Source organism: Ahaetulla prasina, chromosome 1 (assembly GCF_028640845.1).
Source record: "Ahaetulla prasina isolate Xishuangbanna chromosome 1, ASM2864084v1, whole genome shotgun sequence".
In the NCBI taxonomy this organism is placed as follows: domain Eukaryota; kingdom Metazoa; phylum Chordata; class Lepidosauria; order Squamata; family Colubridae; genus Ahaetulla; species Ahaetulla prasina.
Window position 1 is genome coordinate 199,852,912 of NC_080539.1, and position 14,914 is coordinate 199,867,825.

Below are 14,914 nucleotides of genomic sequence, written 5' to 3' on the forward strand. Positions count from 1 at the left end.
TATACAGTCATCAAGACTGGCAGCCATTGATAACAAGCCTTTCATTAATTTAGTCTCTCCCTAAAGTTGTATAAATTGGCATATATCACTATCCCAGAAAATAGCAAAATTCTGTAATTTAAGTGTGTGTTGAATAAAAGTACATTTTATTCTTCATCCCTTGGTTTTATTTCATTGGGAAAAAAAGAAACTTCTCTTGTTTGCCTTTTCTATACTTTGCATAGTTTTTTTGTACCTTTATGTAGTTTCTCTTCTTACTTGCCTTTGCTTTAAACCATAGTTTCAATTTGGTTGGTTTCTAGTTCTGTGGACCTCAACTCCAAGAATTTCTGCATTAGTTTGGCTATTACTAAAAATTCTGAAAATTGATTCCTGCATATGAAAGTTGCTTAGGTCAAAAAATATCGATAAACATTATCTCCCTCACAGGAGTGCTACAACCTACCAATAATTTCAGTTGTTCTTTTCTTTAGTTTGATTAAATGTGCAATAACCTTGTATAGTGATTACAGTGGCTGTGATTGATCAAAACATGACATGATATTCTAGATGTGATCATTAAAAAAATTATACAAAGATATGAGTTACAGTTTTATCTCCAGTTCTTCTTTCTGAATTATTTCAAATTGTTTTTTGGGCAGTTGCACTTTGGACATCCATTTTCAAAATTAACTTTTTGTTCTTAATTTTTAAATTATACAAAAAATAAAATACAGTTTCTTAAAGTTGTAATGGGAAGTTTGAACAATATAAATTTATTGGGGGCTTAATTTTATTGTTTTTATTCTGTGCTAAAAAATGAATTAAAATAGTTTCACTTGCCAAAAAGAAAAGTTTACATTTGGCATAGTGAAATAACTTGAAAGATTGAAAATTAAAATTGAAATTTTAAATGCTGTGAAATTTCATATTAGGCATATCTGTATTCTTAAATAAATACGGCATTTTAATACAAACCTGACTTTCTATTGAGTATGATAGTCATACTTTTTTTTCAAGCTTAGTACATTCTTTTTCAACGGTGATCATGCACAATTATGTTGAAGAACCTCTATTGTCTCAAGGCTAGAACGAGGAAATTATAGTTACAGATAGTCCAGTAACTATAACAATCACTCATTTAGTGATAATTCAAAGTTATGATGGTGCTGAGCAAGGAAACCAATGACTAATTCATTTTGGCTGTTACAGTATACCCACAGACACATGATCATAGTTGCAATGTCCCAAGGTCATATGATTGCCATTTGCTACCTTCATTGTCAATTTCTGACAAGCAAAATCAATGGAAAAGCTGGTAGTAGGTCAGTGGTGATTGTGTGCTGTCATGTCTAACTATTGTGTGGGATTTGTTTAATGAAGGCACAGTTTGAATTGTTGCAACTGCCGTCAGAAGTCAGCATGGTCCCATGACAAGATACTTTACAACCATGTTGCTTAGCAACAGAGTTGCCAGTCCAAGTTACCATTGTTAAGTGAAGACTACCTGTATCTGATAGTCTCTGAAAATGTCCATCCCTGTTTTAAATAAAACTTTATAAAACTGTGTACCAAAGCAGTAGGATCAACATGTTCCCAATAAAAATGGCACATATCTTCTCTCAATTTGTCATACACAAGGCACAATGTGTCAGTAAAGGTGAGACTATGATATACCTTTATGGGCAGGGAAGAAGAAGAGGAAGAAGAGAAGCAAGATAAGACATAATCTTTTCAGCAAATGATGCAATCAGTAATATTCTAAACATTCAGGACTCTAGCATTGTTATATTAGTTCTTAAATATTTTCCAAAGGGCCCAACGATAAGTATTGAGAAAGAAAAACAGATACGTAGGCAGGCAGGCAGGCAGGCAGATAGATCGATAGATCGATAGATTGATAGATTGATAGATTGATAGATTGATAGATTGATAGATTGATAAATCAATAGATTGATAGATTGATAGATCATAGGTGGAATTATAGCTGTTTAATAGTAATACTGATTATTCTGTTTTAGTTTGGTTTAGTTTAGTAATTATATATCCGCTTACCTCCAATTTCTTTGTTGTAGTCCATATCATGCAAAAATTTGAATGTTTTAGATAAGCTGCCTGTTATCATTACTTGACTATTTTTTTTAACAAAATCCCTTTTCCCAAATCAGTTTTAAGAAAATATTGTGCCAAATGTGAAATATCATTACAGCCCCCTTGTGATTAATATATTATTGACAGCAGCAAATTACAAAATTGTCTCCTAGGAAAGAAATTGCAGATTAAATGCTGCTGTTTATTAGTGTGCTTACAGTGCATCAAATATTCCTCTGTAGAGGAATAAAAGGCAGTATCACAGGGACTTTTTTCTCTACCTTTTGTTTGAATGCATAATTTCATTTTCTTTACAGGGTGCCATTAAAAAGGAACCTTGTAATCACATGGCTTATTTTAAAATTCCACTGATTTATCTTGGTTTAGTCTTCTTTTAGATATTGTTGATAAAGGAAAAATAGCTGAAAATGGTTTTTCAGAAGAATGATATTATGAAATATACCTTTTAAGCTAAGCACTCTATAAATTACTGATATGATCTTCTAGATATATTTCTTTCCTATGTCAAGTGAGTTTTTAACAGCTTTTCTACATGTTGAAAAAAAATTGTAATTTTATTTGCTTGGCTTGAAAATTATTTAGCTATGTTTTATAATTCATAATATTTATTCCACTTCCAGCCTTCATACAAGTTTTAATTTTAGCTACTAAAGGTTCATAATCAGAATTTATCTGGATTAGTTTTTGATATATTGTATATCTTTCTAGAAATATATATATATTTGATAGATTTGTAAACATATACTCTCACCTATTTATATGCATTAAGCATTTTAAAAAAGTTTTAAAGAAGGTGTTCATAGGTAAAGTAACAGGCAATGGTGAAATGTAAAATTTGCATGTGACTGGGTGAGCGTGGCCAACTTGTTTTTTACTTTTTAAAAGCATTTTTTACTACCTATTCGCCGGAACCGGTAGTAAAAAATGCTTTAAAAAAGTAAAAAAAAATTCTGAAAATCACGCGGCACAGCTGTAATCATCGGTACCTTTTAAAAAACTTTTTAAAAACATTTTTTACTACCTATTCGTCAGAACCGGTAGTATAAAAATGCTTTTAAAAAGTAAAAATAAGGTTCCGAGGATCGCGCAGTCGCGCTGCATGATCCTCGGAACCTTTTTTCTTTTTTAAAGCATTTTTTTACGACCTGTTCCAGCGAATAGGTAGTAATTGTCAATCAGCTGTGCCACACAATCCTTGGAACCTTTTTTTTCTTTTTTAAAGCATTTTTTTACTACCGGTTCCAGTGAATAGGTAGTAAAAAATGCTTTAAAAAAGTAAAAGAAAGGTTCCGATAACTGTGCCTGGAGCGAACCGGTAGCATTTCACCCTGGTAACAGGACATGAAGATCAAGGTTTCAAGGTTCATTATAATGATTAAATTATTATTACAACATTAAGACATGAAGGTTAGAGAACTTTTTTCTAGTTTTCTATGGCTAAATTTCATGTAATGACTGATATAAAATAGAAAGCAGATGAATCAAATTTTACTGTTTAGTTAAATAATATAAAATAATATCAGCAAACATTATAAGCCTTATAACTTTATAAGCTTCATTAACCAAGCTTTTTTTTGCCTACTTTGGAAGTCAATCAGATTGTAGTTACTGGGTCATAGATCAAGGAAATAGAAACGAAAAGATTGGTTACTCTATTATACTCATTTTACTATTAAAACTATTTATCACCTGCTGTATCTGGGAAAAGAGGAAGATAGGCTAACAAATATTTATGTCACCATTATTATGTTGTATTTCAAGTTCATTCTGAAATGATTAAGTCTTGACAGTGGAGAATAGATTGGAAACAACTGAGTGTAGAAATCAGTGAGATAATGATAGGTTATAGTGGCAATGCTAACCTTGTAGTCAAACAATATAGTCATTATAGCTTACCAATAAATAATGAAAATAATTGTTTTGGTCACAGGAAGGCCCACTTTTCCACTTAACTCCATTTAGGCAGATTTGCAGTCTAAGGTGCAAATTAGAAAGATTCTTGTTTAAACTTACAGGAGTGAAATTTATGAAACAAACTGATAAAATGCTTGTCAGTTGAAAGGTTTCTTTTTTTAAAAAAAATTCTCACAAGTGTGACTAGTCAAGTTTTTACAAATTACTATGTTTTGTTAGAGCTTCTCCCATCTTCTAAACCATAATTTAAGTCAGGAGTGGAGAACATGTGTTTGTCTAGCTACTATTGAACTACAACTATCATTAACTCTCATCACTCACCATGCCTGTAGGACTGCTGGGAATTGTAGTTCAGCAATCCCTGGATAAGACTTAAGTTCCATGCTCTGGGTCAAGTTAGGAGTTGGCTACTTGTAAACTGTGTGACAAGAGTTAGCACTCTCCCATGCTGCAATTTTGAATGTAAGGTGTTTTTTTTCCCCGTATTAATTTGTGGTTTGGAGCAACTAAAAGGGTGAAATGAGTCCATTAAGCCTTGCAGAAGCTTAAGACAGACATAGCAATCCTTGAAACCTTGAACATCCTCAGATGGTCCATATTGTCTTTTATTTATGGGAAGAGGCTAAAGTGCAAAATGAGTGCCTGAAAAAAAATGGTATATAGAATACAGTATATTTTTTAGATAAGTTCTAATAATCATTTTAAAGGGGCACCTTTTGATTGCTCTATCAAATACATACTGCCCTTTCAAGGAATGTAATTATGTTTTCTTTCTTCAGCTTTGCACACTCTTCTTCTCTTCCATTCTCTTTTTCTCCAAATTCAAATAAAAAAAAATCCTGTTAATGTGTGTACCATAAGTAACAGGGTCAGCAGGCACAATTCTACACCCCCCCCCATGTCTATATTTATTATACGAGCTTGGATGAGTTTGTGAACATGTCACAGTTTTAGAAAAACCTACCTCATGTTATTACTGGGAAATCTTAAATTTGACATAGTTTAGAAATGATATAGGACATTTTACCACCAGTTATAAACATCAGTTATAAACTGAATATTTTTCCATTTATATCCTCTGCTATGCATAAAGACTCAGTCTTTCTCATTTTTAACTCTAGATAGGTTTGATTCCCTGGCTGAATGTGCAACAATTATATTACTGTATTTTTGGAATCTTGAATACCATCAAGATTTCGGGGTAGGGAGCTAAAGAAACGATAAACTAAATTGTTGTGATCACACTCTATGGCTGTAGAAATGCTCCTTGGAAGATGGTAATGTGCAGGATGGAGTAAAGATTTTTTTTTCTTGAGCTTTGAAGGGAGAGTGTTCACAGATGTGCTGAGCATCAAGGAAATCAAGTAATCCAGGCAGTTCAAATAAATATAAAGGTTTATTGCAAGTTTAAGCTCTCTATAAGAATCTGAACCACTAATGGTTAAAGCAAATTTGCAGTAGACAAGAGTCAATGGTGGGCTGGACATAGATCTCTTGTGGGCACAAAGGGACTTGAAACTGATGATGTGTTTGACCTCTCCCTCTGGCTCAGCCTGGTCATCTCCTACTTAATTCTGGATAAAACCCATTTTTTTTAAAAAAAAAAACTCTTAAAAGGTGCCATTGCAAGTTATTCTAAGGGTAAATAAGTGAGATGTGGTTGGAAATCTCAATATCTTTTTTTTTTAATATATAAATGAATACTTGAATCAGGACCATGGTACATGAGAACAGAATTTCTTTTCAGGCATTTCTTTTCATGTTCTTATATTACTTAAGCTTGTTTGAGATGCAGGTTGAAAACAATATAGAGTACACCACATAAATAATCAAATCAAAATAACCCCCAAACTGTTATTTCTCTTGATTTGTGAAATTTAATTAAAAATGAATAAAAATGACTACAAGCGAAGAAGTAAGAACAGTTGGGGATTTCCCATCCCTCAGATGCTTTTTGCAGTTCTGCATTTGCAAAACTTTCATAGCATATTTATATGATACTAAATCTTTTAAACTACTTGTTTTGTTAACCTTTTTGCGCATGCTCTTTCCTACTCCAAAATGCATACATTAATTTCTGAAACTAGACTCCATAAAGAATAAGGAATAGTATAATTAGTAAAAAAAAGATACACTGAATCAGAGCAGCGCAGCAGGAAAAAGAAGAGCTATATTTATCATATATATCCTGTGCAATTTAATTCAAAGTCTGTGCTAGATGATAAAAAGATTTGGCCACTAATGTCTATTTTCAGGGGTTAAAAATAAAAGTTCAACCTTTAAATATAAATTTTCAGATAGACCTGCTTAATTTTGACATGTAATATTCTTAGTTTCTTCTGCTCAGAATAGTATAGCAATTTGTTTCCGATATGAATTTTCACAAAAAGATTAAAAGCATGTTTCTATAAATATTATTTATTTAATGCATTTGCTTAGTTGTTGTTCTGTAACAAGTAGCACAAATATTCCCAGATTCCAGGATGTGTGGTCCCTGTTACAGTTGGAAGCAGAATAGAAACATCTGAAAACCATTATTTGGAATATATATGGTAAAGTATCTAATCTTACCTTTAGGATCCAATTCCTAAATCACAGTTCTTCTCACCCTTTGTATTCCCCAATGTGACACAGCTTCTAACATACTTGAAGCATAAAGATTATTTTGATAATACACAATATAAATTAAAGTGACAACTGGGATACACTGGAGTCATATGGATTTGCCACAAAATTAATAGGGAAAGCAAATTTCTCCAATTATATAAAAGAAAAAATGAAGCTAATCTTAGGATCCAAACAATATTTTTTGTATATGAATACATTTTTAATGTTTGTTTTTGTCACTTAAGAATGAATGAATGATACATTTTCAACTATATTTCTTTCTTTTGGAATAATTTTGATTATTTTCTATTTAGAATTTATTTATTTGTCTTGTTTCTTGTTTCAGAGTATGATATCATCCATTGTAAATAGCACATATTATGCAAATGTGTCAGCTACTAAGTGCCAGGAATTTGGAAGATGGTATAAAAAGTACAAGAAAATTAAAGGTAAATTGATTTTAATTATCATTCAATGCCAAACCTTTTAACAGATCATGAGTACTTGAAATTTGTTATTCTAAAATGATCAAGAGGTGCTTACAAAGGCTAGTTTATATAGAGTGTCATCAATATTTTTCCAGATACAAAGATCTACTTTGGTTGAAGCAGTTTCTCTATGATCTTCAACAATTTTTATAAGTATTGTATCTCAAGGTAAAGAAAGGAATATTTCAAAAGTGCTTTTTACAGTGAAAATATAATCAAAGGAGCTAAATAGCTTCAAGGCCGTTTATGGATCATTGTCACTTGTTGTAAGACAAAAAGGGAGAGCATTCTTACTACATTCGGCTGTGATGTAAAAGCACCTTAAAAAGCTCTTCCTGTAGTCCCAGAATTGCCATTCCAACCACCAAGTATTTCTATCATATTATGGTTTTCTACTTCCTTTCTTCATTCAATTTTTAAAGCTTTTCTTTTTCTCCCATCCCTCACCATTTTAAAAACTAAGTGTACAGTTAATTGTTAAATATAGAAAAGCAGAATAAGACCTTGATTTGAATTAGGAGGTCAAGGATCTAAGTCCAAAGAGTTTTCTGGATAACTGTGTGATGCTGCTAATGAGATTTTGAGCTTAAAACTCATTGGAAATGTGTGTGCATGTATATGTATGCATGAGGGACAATGAAAGGTTACAGTCTGTGTGAAATAAACACAAACTGCTTTAATATGGTTCATATAGTGTTGATTCTTCAGCTACAACAAATGGGAGGAAAACAGCAATGAAAAAATTACTATAGGTATACTCACTGAAAAATAAACAGAATCAAACTTTATCATCATCATCTCCAAGAATTTTTGTTATATTTTCTTTTCATATTGTCTCATTTATAGTATTTATAAATTAGAATTTACTTTATATGTAAGATGAAAGGTTCAATTTCAGAAACTATTTTAGTGTATTTCTGGGAATTTAAAAGTAAGGGTCAAGTTACTATGACACTGGTCAGCAAGATCAAGGTCAATCCAGTTGAAACAACCACTGTTGTACACATATATTGTAATTTTTGTTACATTAAACTAATTGTAAAAAAGTTATTCTAATTTAATATTGCAAATGGAAAATGACGAAGAGCTTCAAAATCATTTTATTGGCATTTCAGTTGAACATAATCTGCTCTGTGAAATGTGTTTCTGATTTATCCACTAATGTCTCTTTTAATAAAGCAGTGGGAACTAACTGGTTCCTTCTTAATCAAAAACATGATTTCCTAAACATAAGCTATGAGATTCTGTTACAAGTTGCCACATACAGATCTCTTTGGTCAATCCTTTCCCCTCCTATTCTGTTGAACTAAACAAACACTAAAATAATTATACATACAGAAAGATCAAAGTAAATATGACTAATGCATAGCAAAAAATTTAAAAACTTTCTGAAAAAAAAGCATTAGGTTGCAGAACATATATTTAATGTTTAAACAAATATGAGAAACTGAACAATCAATAATTTGATATCATTAGCAACAGATGTAAATTTATATGCAAAGAGCACTTGAAATAAACATGCTCAGGTTATAGATGTGGAATCCATTACATATTCAACATTGCTATTATGCTTAGTTCATATCAACTTTTGTCTTTATATCAATCAAGCCTGCATTTGTATTGGTGAGATCTACATCTATTGAGCTTCTGAAAATTGATTGCAGTCCATTATTAGAAAAAATAATATAGACTGTATCATTTTTGGGATTACGTGCTCCCTTGTAATCCTATTGTTTTATTTTCCTTTGCCCTTTCATAATTTGTGTTCAAAATTTTATATTGTACATTTATAAGGAATATACTTAATAGCAATTAATAGAACTTTATAATAATAATTATGATTACAATAATTATAAATAATTAACATAGTACGAATAATAGAAGTAAAATTTGTACCATATGTAAGGTGGAGGAGTGTATATAGGCTTTCATTCATAACATAGATCAATTTTACCATTGTTGGGAAGCACCCAGCCTGGCAGGAAGGAGGGATCAAGTGAGGAATTAGCCTGGAGTCACCGTGCAACTGCAAAAAGGCTAGGATCCACCTCCCTCCTCCCAATTTCCTTGGAGCTTTATCTAATTGTTCCTAAGAGTAGGCTGCAAGACTTGGGTGATTCCTGTGTTATAGGCAGAGCATAATAAAGTAGTTACCTTGAATTCTGCATGTTGTTTGTGCCTGACAACCATAAACCAATTGAAACTGCACTTTGAGGGGTGAAATTAATAGAGACCCATCAATATGTGCTCTTTAAATTGCTTGTATGAGGTGTGTCATATTTTTTTTTTTTGCTATAATGTATAGTTACACAAAATTCAGGAAAAATATTGCTTTGCTTTAATATGTAGCTGATCAAATTTAGCATCTCACTGAGATATATTCACATTAGTATTTTAATTAACTTCACAAGTACTCAAATGGTTAGGTGTAGATGGTGAAAAGTTTATATATTATCAGCTCATATCATGTGGATGCCTTCTATAATTTATTTTCATTATTTATTGAATAAATTATATGACTGCCCCTCTCTTATGGAAAGTAACTTTGGGTGCTGTACAGCAATAATTATTTTATTATATATAGTACCTAAAATATTTGTGTCATTTTATGTATCCTTTGTTCTGCCTTTGTTTAGTAAAAAAGAACAAAGTAAAAAAAAAACTTGTGAAAGAGAAAAGAAGAAAAAACATGTAAGGGCTTTTGTATTAATTTTATAGAAAATATTTTCAATGAAGGATGACACTATCTCAAATCAAATAAAATCCTTTTATTTATTAATGTAAAGCATATTTCATTGTAACCATCCATAATCCAAGTCTGTAAGCAACTCCTGAAATTTCAAACATCACTTTTCTCTTTCTGTATTTTATAACTTTGAAAGCTTATGTAAATGAGACCCATTGCATATAATAAGTATGGGCTGTAAAAAGCCAGATGACCACTAGATAGTAGCAAAGAGCTTTTCCTGTCACTGGTCTATTTAATGGTTATCTGGATTTTTGAAGCAAAGCTCTGATAGTCCTACGGTAATAGTTCTAATTGTGATCTGTATATAACATTCTATACAGTAGGCTATATTCAGTGTTGTGAAATGCAGCTTATGCTATACATCCCTTTGGGGTATGGAAAAAGGAAAAATCAATTCTGCCAATATTTCTTTCAAAAGACAATGCAATAAAACTTGCTTCCATGGAAGTTTGCAGAAGATGCAAATTTAGTGGTAGGTAGAACTAGAACGCATGGTCTCCCAGATCCTAGCCTGGTGCCTTAACCACTACACCAAGCTAGCTCTCCATGGCAATATTAATAGGCTTAAAAACTAATTGTAATCCTGAATTATTGGTGATCAATTTTTTATGAGGCAACTCTATTTGTCATGGAAACTGATTATTGAGTTCCATTAGTGGGTAGCTGTTATGTTCTTATTGTGTTTGTAAGCTTTTTATAGATACCTGCTTGGCCATTTTTGATATAGAATTTTGGATAAGGTGAACCTTTGATCTGATTTAGAACTTGATCTTGTATTCTTAAAAATAACAACTACTTTCTAAATGATTAATGTATTAATGTGAAAAGTTAACAGAAGTTGTATAGGAGTTATAGCAATCTTCATATGAGCTCTAGGTAATAAGATTTACTGGAGAATTAATTGACTGATATGTACTATTTTGAAAATAGATTTTCAGCAGATTTGCAGGAATTCATTTTAGGAAGCATTTCATGACTGCCAAATACTATAGTGGAACTGCCCTTTTGGGCACACAAATCACAGTTGTGCAAATACAGTTTTCCTGGTCAGAGACCAGACAGAAAATAGCACTGATAGATGGTTAGGGTAAACATGAAGTTAAGCGTTGACTGGAAATAAGATTTCTGAAATTGCCTCTTTGCTCATAATTGGGTTAAGTGGGTTTTGATGAAAAGAAATAAGTAATTAAGATAATCACAGTTTTTAACTGAATTACCCACATGAAAAGCACCTCCCATGCTCTAGAATAGTTCTAGGAAGTCAAGACTGGTAATTAGAGAGTCACTTGACAGTGAGACGGGCGACATATAAATATAATAATAAATAAAATAACTTATACTGTGTATTTTTATCTATTGCCTTCTAGAAGCTTATAATGGTATTATAATTTTGTTTTCCCCAAATGTAATGAAAGCTAGCTACAACTATACAGTTTGTAAAGTATATATGCCTTTCCTGGTACTGCTGTTCTGCATTATTTAGTAACGACAATATGAATATTCTTATAGGATTATATAGACTAGGGGTCACCAACCTTTTGGACCTCAGGGACCACTAAATTCATAATTTTAAATCCCATGGACCACTAATATGATCTGCCTAATGACCAACTTGGTGGGCGTAGCAAGGTGGCCATGTGACTGAGTGGGTGTGGCCAACTCAATGTCACTCATGTTGAGGGGCGCCTTGCTAGTCTCTACTCGCTACTCCTTGCCCACCCAGGCTTCTTAGGGTCCCAACAGGAAGCAGTTGCTGGAGCTAAGCAGTCACCATGAGAAAGAGCTGACAAAACAGCTGGCTCAGTTAAAATTGGATCTGACCGAGAAGGAGGCTCAGCAGAAGCATCTCACTGAGGACTACAAGTATAGGCTTTCCAAGCAGAGGGAAGACCTGCAGGAGTACAACGCCAGGTACCGGCGCCTGGAGGCTCAGTGGGCTGAGATGGTCAGCCAGTTCCAGGCCATGATGGTATCCCACTGGAACAAGGTCCTCCGGCTCTTCACCAACAGTGGCACTTCCCTCCAGCCTTCGCCCAAAGCCCCACAACAGGAGGCTGAAGCAGACCCCAAGTCGCAATTTCTGTCCCCCCTCCAACCCGCACAAAAAGACCCAGAAGGGGGAAGACTCTGCAGGAAGTCTTCATTGCACGTAACTGGCCCAGGGACCGTAGTTTGAGGACCCCTGATTTAGTGCAATATAAAAAATGCAAATAATTTTTCTGTGGACCACCAAAATTTTCTAGCAGACCACCAGTGGTCCACAGACCACCGGTTGGTGACTGCTGATATAGACTATATCAGGAGTTCAGTCCAGGGGTGAAATCTAATTTTTTTCCCTACCGGTTCTGTGGGCGTGGCTTAATTGGTGGGCGTGGCTTGATGGTCAGATGACTGGGTGGGCATGGCCAATAACAATAAATAATAAAAATAATTAACAAAGTATAAAAAACAATAAGAGGTACCAAAAACCAACTTTCACACTTTACACACACACAACACAACACAACTGACTCACACACAATGTAAAAGCAGCTGCATTTCACACTTCACACAGCCACAAAAAGCTCAAAAACCAACTTTCACACTTTACACACACACAACTCTCTCTCTCTCTCTCTCTCACACACACACACACAAAGAGGGGCCTCTGTGGCTCAGACTGCTAATGCAGTCTGTTATTAGTAGCAGCTGCCTGCAATTACTGCAGGTTCTAGTCCCACTAGGCCCAAGGTTGACTCAGCCTTCCATCCTTTATAAGGTAGGTAAAATGAGGACCCAGATTGTTGGGGGCAATAAGTTGACTTTGTATATAAATATACAAATAGAATGAAGACTATTGCTAACATAGTGTAAGCCGCCCTAAGTCTTCGGAGAAGGGTGGGATATAAATGTAAATAAAAAAAAATGCCACATACAGCATTCTGAGATTTTGTGTGTTTGTGTAGTTAGAGTGAAACACTACAGAAACACACCAAATCTCAGAAAGCTGCACAAATATTTTATTATTTTATTTTATTTTATTTTATTTTATTTTATTTTATTTTATTTTATTTTATTTTATTTTATTTTATTTTATTTTATTTTATTTTATTTTATTTTATTTTATTTTATTTTATTTTTATTTTATTTATTTTATTTATTTTATTTTGGACTTCAAATCCCAGAGTTCCTCAGCCAGCAAAGCCAGCCAGTTGATCACCGAGGAAATAGATTAGATTAGGAAATTGATTCTGTCTGGCTGAAAGTGAAACTGCTTTTGGGCTGGAAAAAGAGCCATGCGTTCATCAGTAATCAGGTAAGTGCCTTAGAATCTCTACTCTTATTTGTAGAAAACATGTTTTCTACAAGTAAGAGTACAATTAAGGTTCTGCTGATGAGGAACTCAGGTGAGATCGCCAGAGGAGACTTAATTTTTTTTTTTAAAGTTTAAAGTCTCTGCCGATCTCAGCTGAGGGACGGGATCCTCAAAGGCTTTTTTTTTTACTTTTAAAGGCATGTTTTGGCTGAAGCAAAACCGGCTTTTAAAAGTAAAAAAAAACAACCCTCTGCAGATGGTGCAGCTCAGCAGAGACAGGGGGTGCGGGGCCAGGGATTTTTGCTACCGGTCCTCCGAACCAGCAACCGCTATCGCTACCGGATTGCGCGAGCCGGTCCAATCTGGGAGCATTTCACCCCTGGTTCAGTCTGTATAGAAGTTTGGCCAAAATAATTCCACATTTATTTAGGATTTTTCAAACTTTTCGGTGTAGTTGTTTCCATTATGACTTGAATAGGGTACTTATTTTTTTTTAAAAAAATAAGAATATATTGGTGGTGGGGGAGAAGGCAAGAAGAACCATAGTTTATGATTTTGTCCTCTTATACCCTGTTTTGAGTTGACTAGGCTATGTAAAGCGAAAATAAAACAAAAGAAAGCAAAATAATAAATGAAGAGTTTAAATGGCTTAAAATTTATAAATAGATGCAAATGTTTGCTTCTTGAGTTTGCTGTTGAAAGAAGCCAAAATATTTAAAATATTCTATAGTATTTTATTGATACGATAAATCTTTCAAAACTGAGTATCTACAAACCACTTAGAAATGGTATATGCTAACAAGGGCTAATTTAAGAGAATCTCTTACAATATTTGTTTATTATTTATTTGATTTCAAGTCTGCCTGACTCTTTAATGCTCTGAATGGCTTAGTTAAAAACAGTAGTTGAATGTACACTGAAGTAGCGAATGTGCATTGAAGTTCTAAAAAATAATAATAGGATGTATATCCCATAACTCATTTGGGGGTATGAATTTGACCCTGTGGTCTGCTGAAGGGGCGTAATGTTTACAGAGCAGTGATTTGGCTGCACACATGTCATGGGAGAAAGAATACAAGTGATTTCAAGTGTTTCAAGTATTTACAAAAACATGGTATGGGAATAGATGATATTATAAACGACAACAAATAAAGCAAGACAATATCAGTCATGTATTTTTTTTCTGCATATAGTTACACACACATACATAGATAAACACACAATGTGAGTTTATGGGATGAAAGAGCTAAATGGCCATGTAAATTATACATGACATATGCAAATAGCCATCATGTAAATTACACAATATAATATTTTGATTGTTTCTACACAATAAAATTCAGAAAGTATTAGAGATTTATAAGCAATGTGTCAGTAGTTAAAATATTAGAGTAGAATTGAGTAAACCCAACTTCAAATCCACCATCATTAGTAGAAGACTTTGAGCCAATCACTTTTCTCAATCTAACCTGACTCCCAAGATTGGAAATAGAATTGCTACGTATCTCACTTGAAATTTGTGGAGAAATGGCAGGATATAAATGTACATATTTCTGACTGACTGACTGACTGACTGACTGAATAAATAAAATAAATCCTAATTAATGTAAATATTTGGGGACTTAATCTTTGAGTTTACCAGTGCAACAATAAAATATTAGCACAATTATTTGATGCTTGGTTGGAAGGCTGACCCAATGTAATGGACTTGGGTTCTTGAAATTCATGTAACCCATACTACATGTCAGATTTACAAAGGATAAACATTAT

At 33.3% G+C, this 14,914-nt stretch overlaps 1 protein-coding gene across 2 annotated transcripts in view; it reads left to right on the forward strand.

The window, feature by feature from the left end:
* The window catches only part of SATB2 (SATB homeobox 2), a 176,292-nt gene that overhangs the window by 66,066 nt on the left and 95,312 nt on the right, over positions 1-14,914 (forward strand). For both annotated transcript variants that reach the window (XM_058187821.1, XM_058187829.1), the window contains exon 6: positions 6,959-7,061. In XM_058187821.1, coding sequence (XP_058043804.1) covers positions 6,959-7,061 — 103 coding nt within the window. The remainder of the gene's footprint in view (positions 1-6,958; positions 7,062-14,914) is intronic.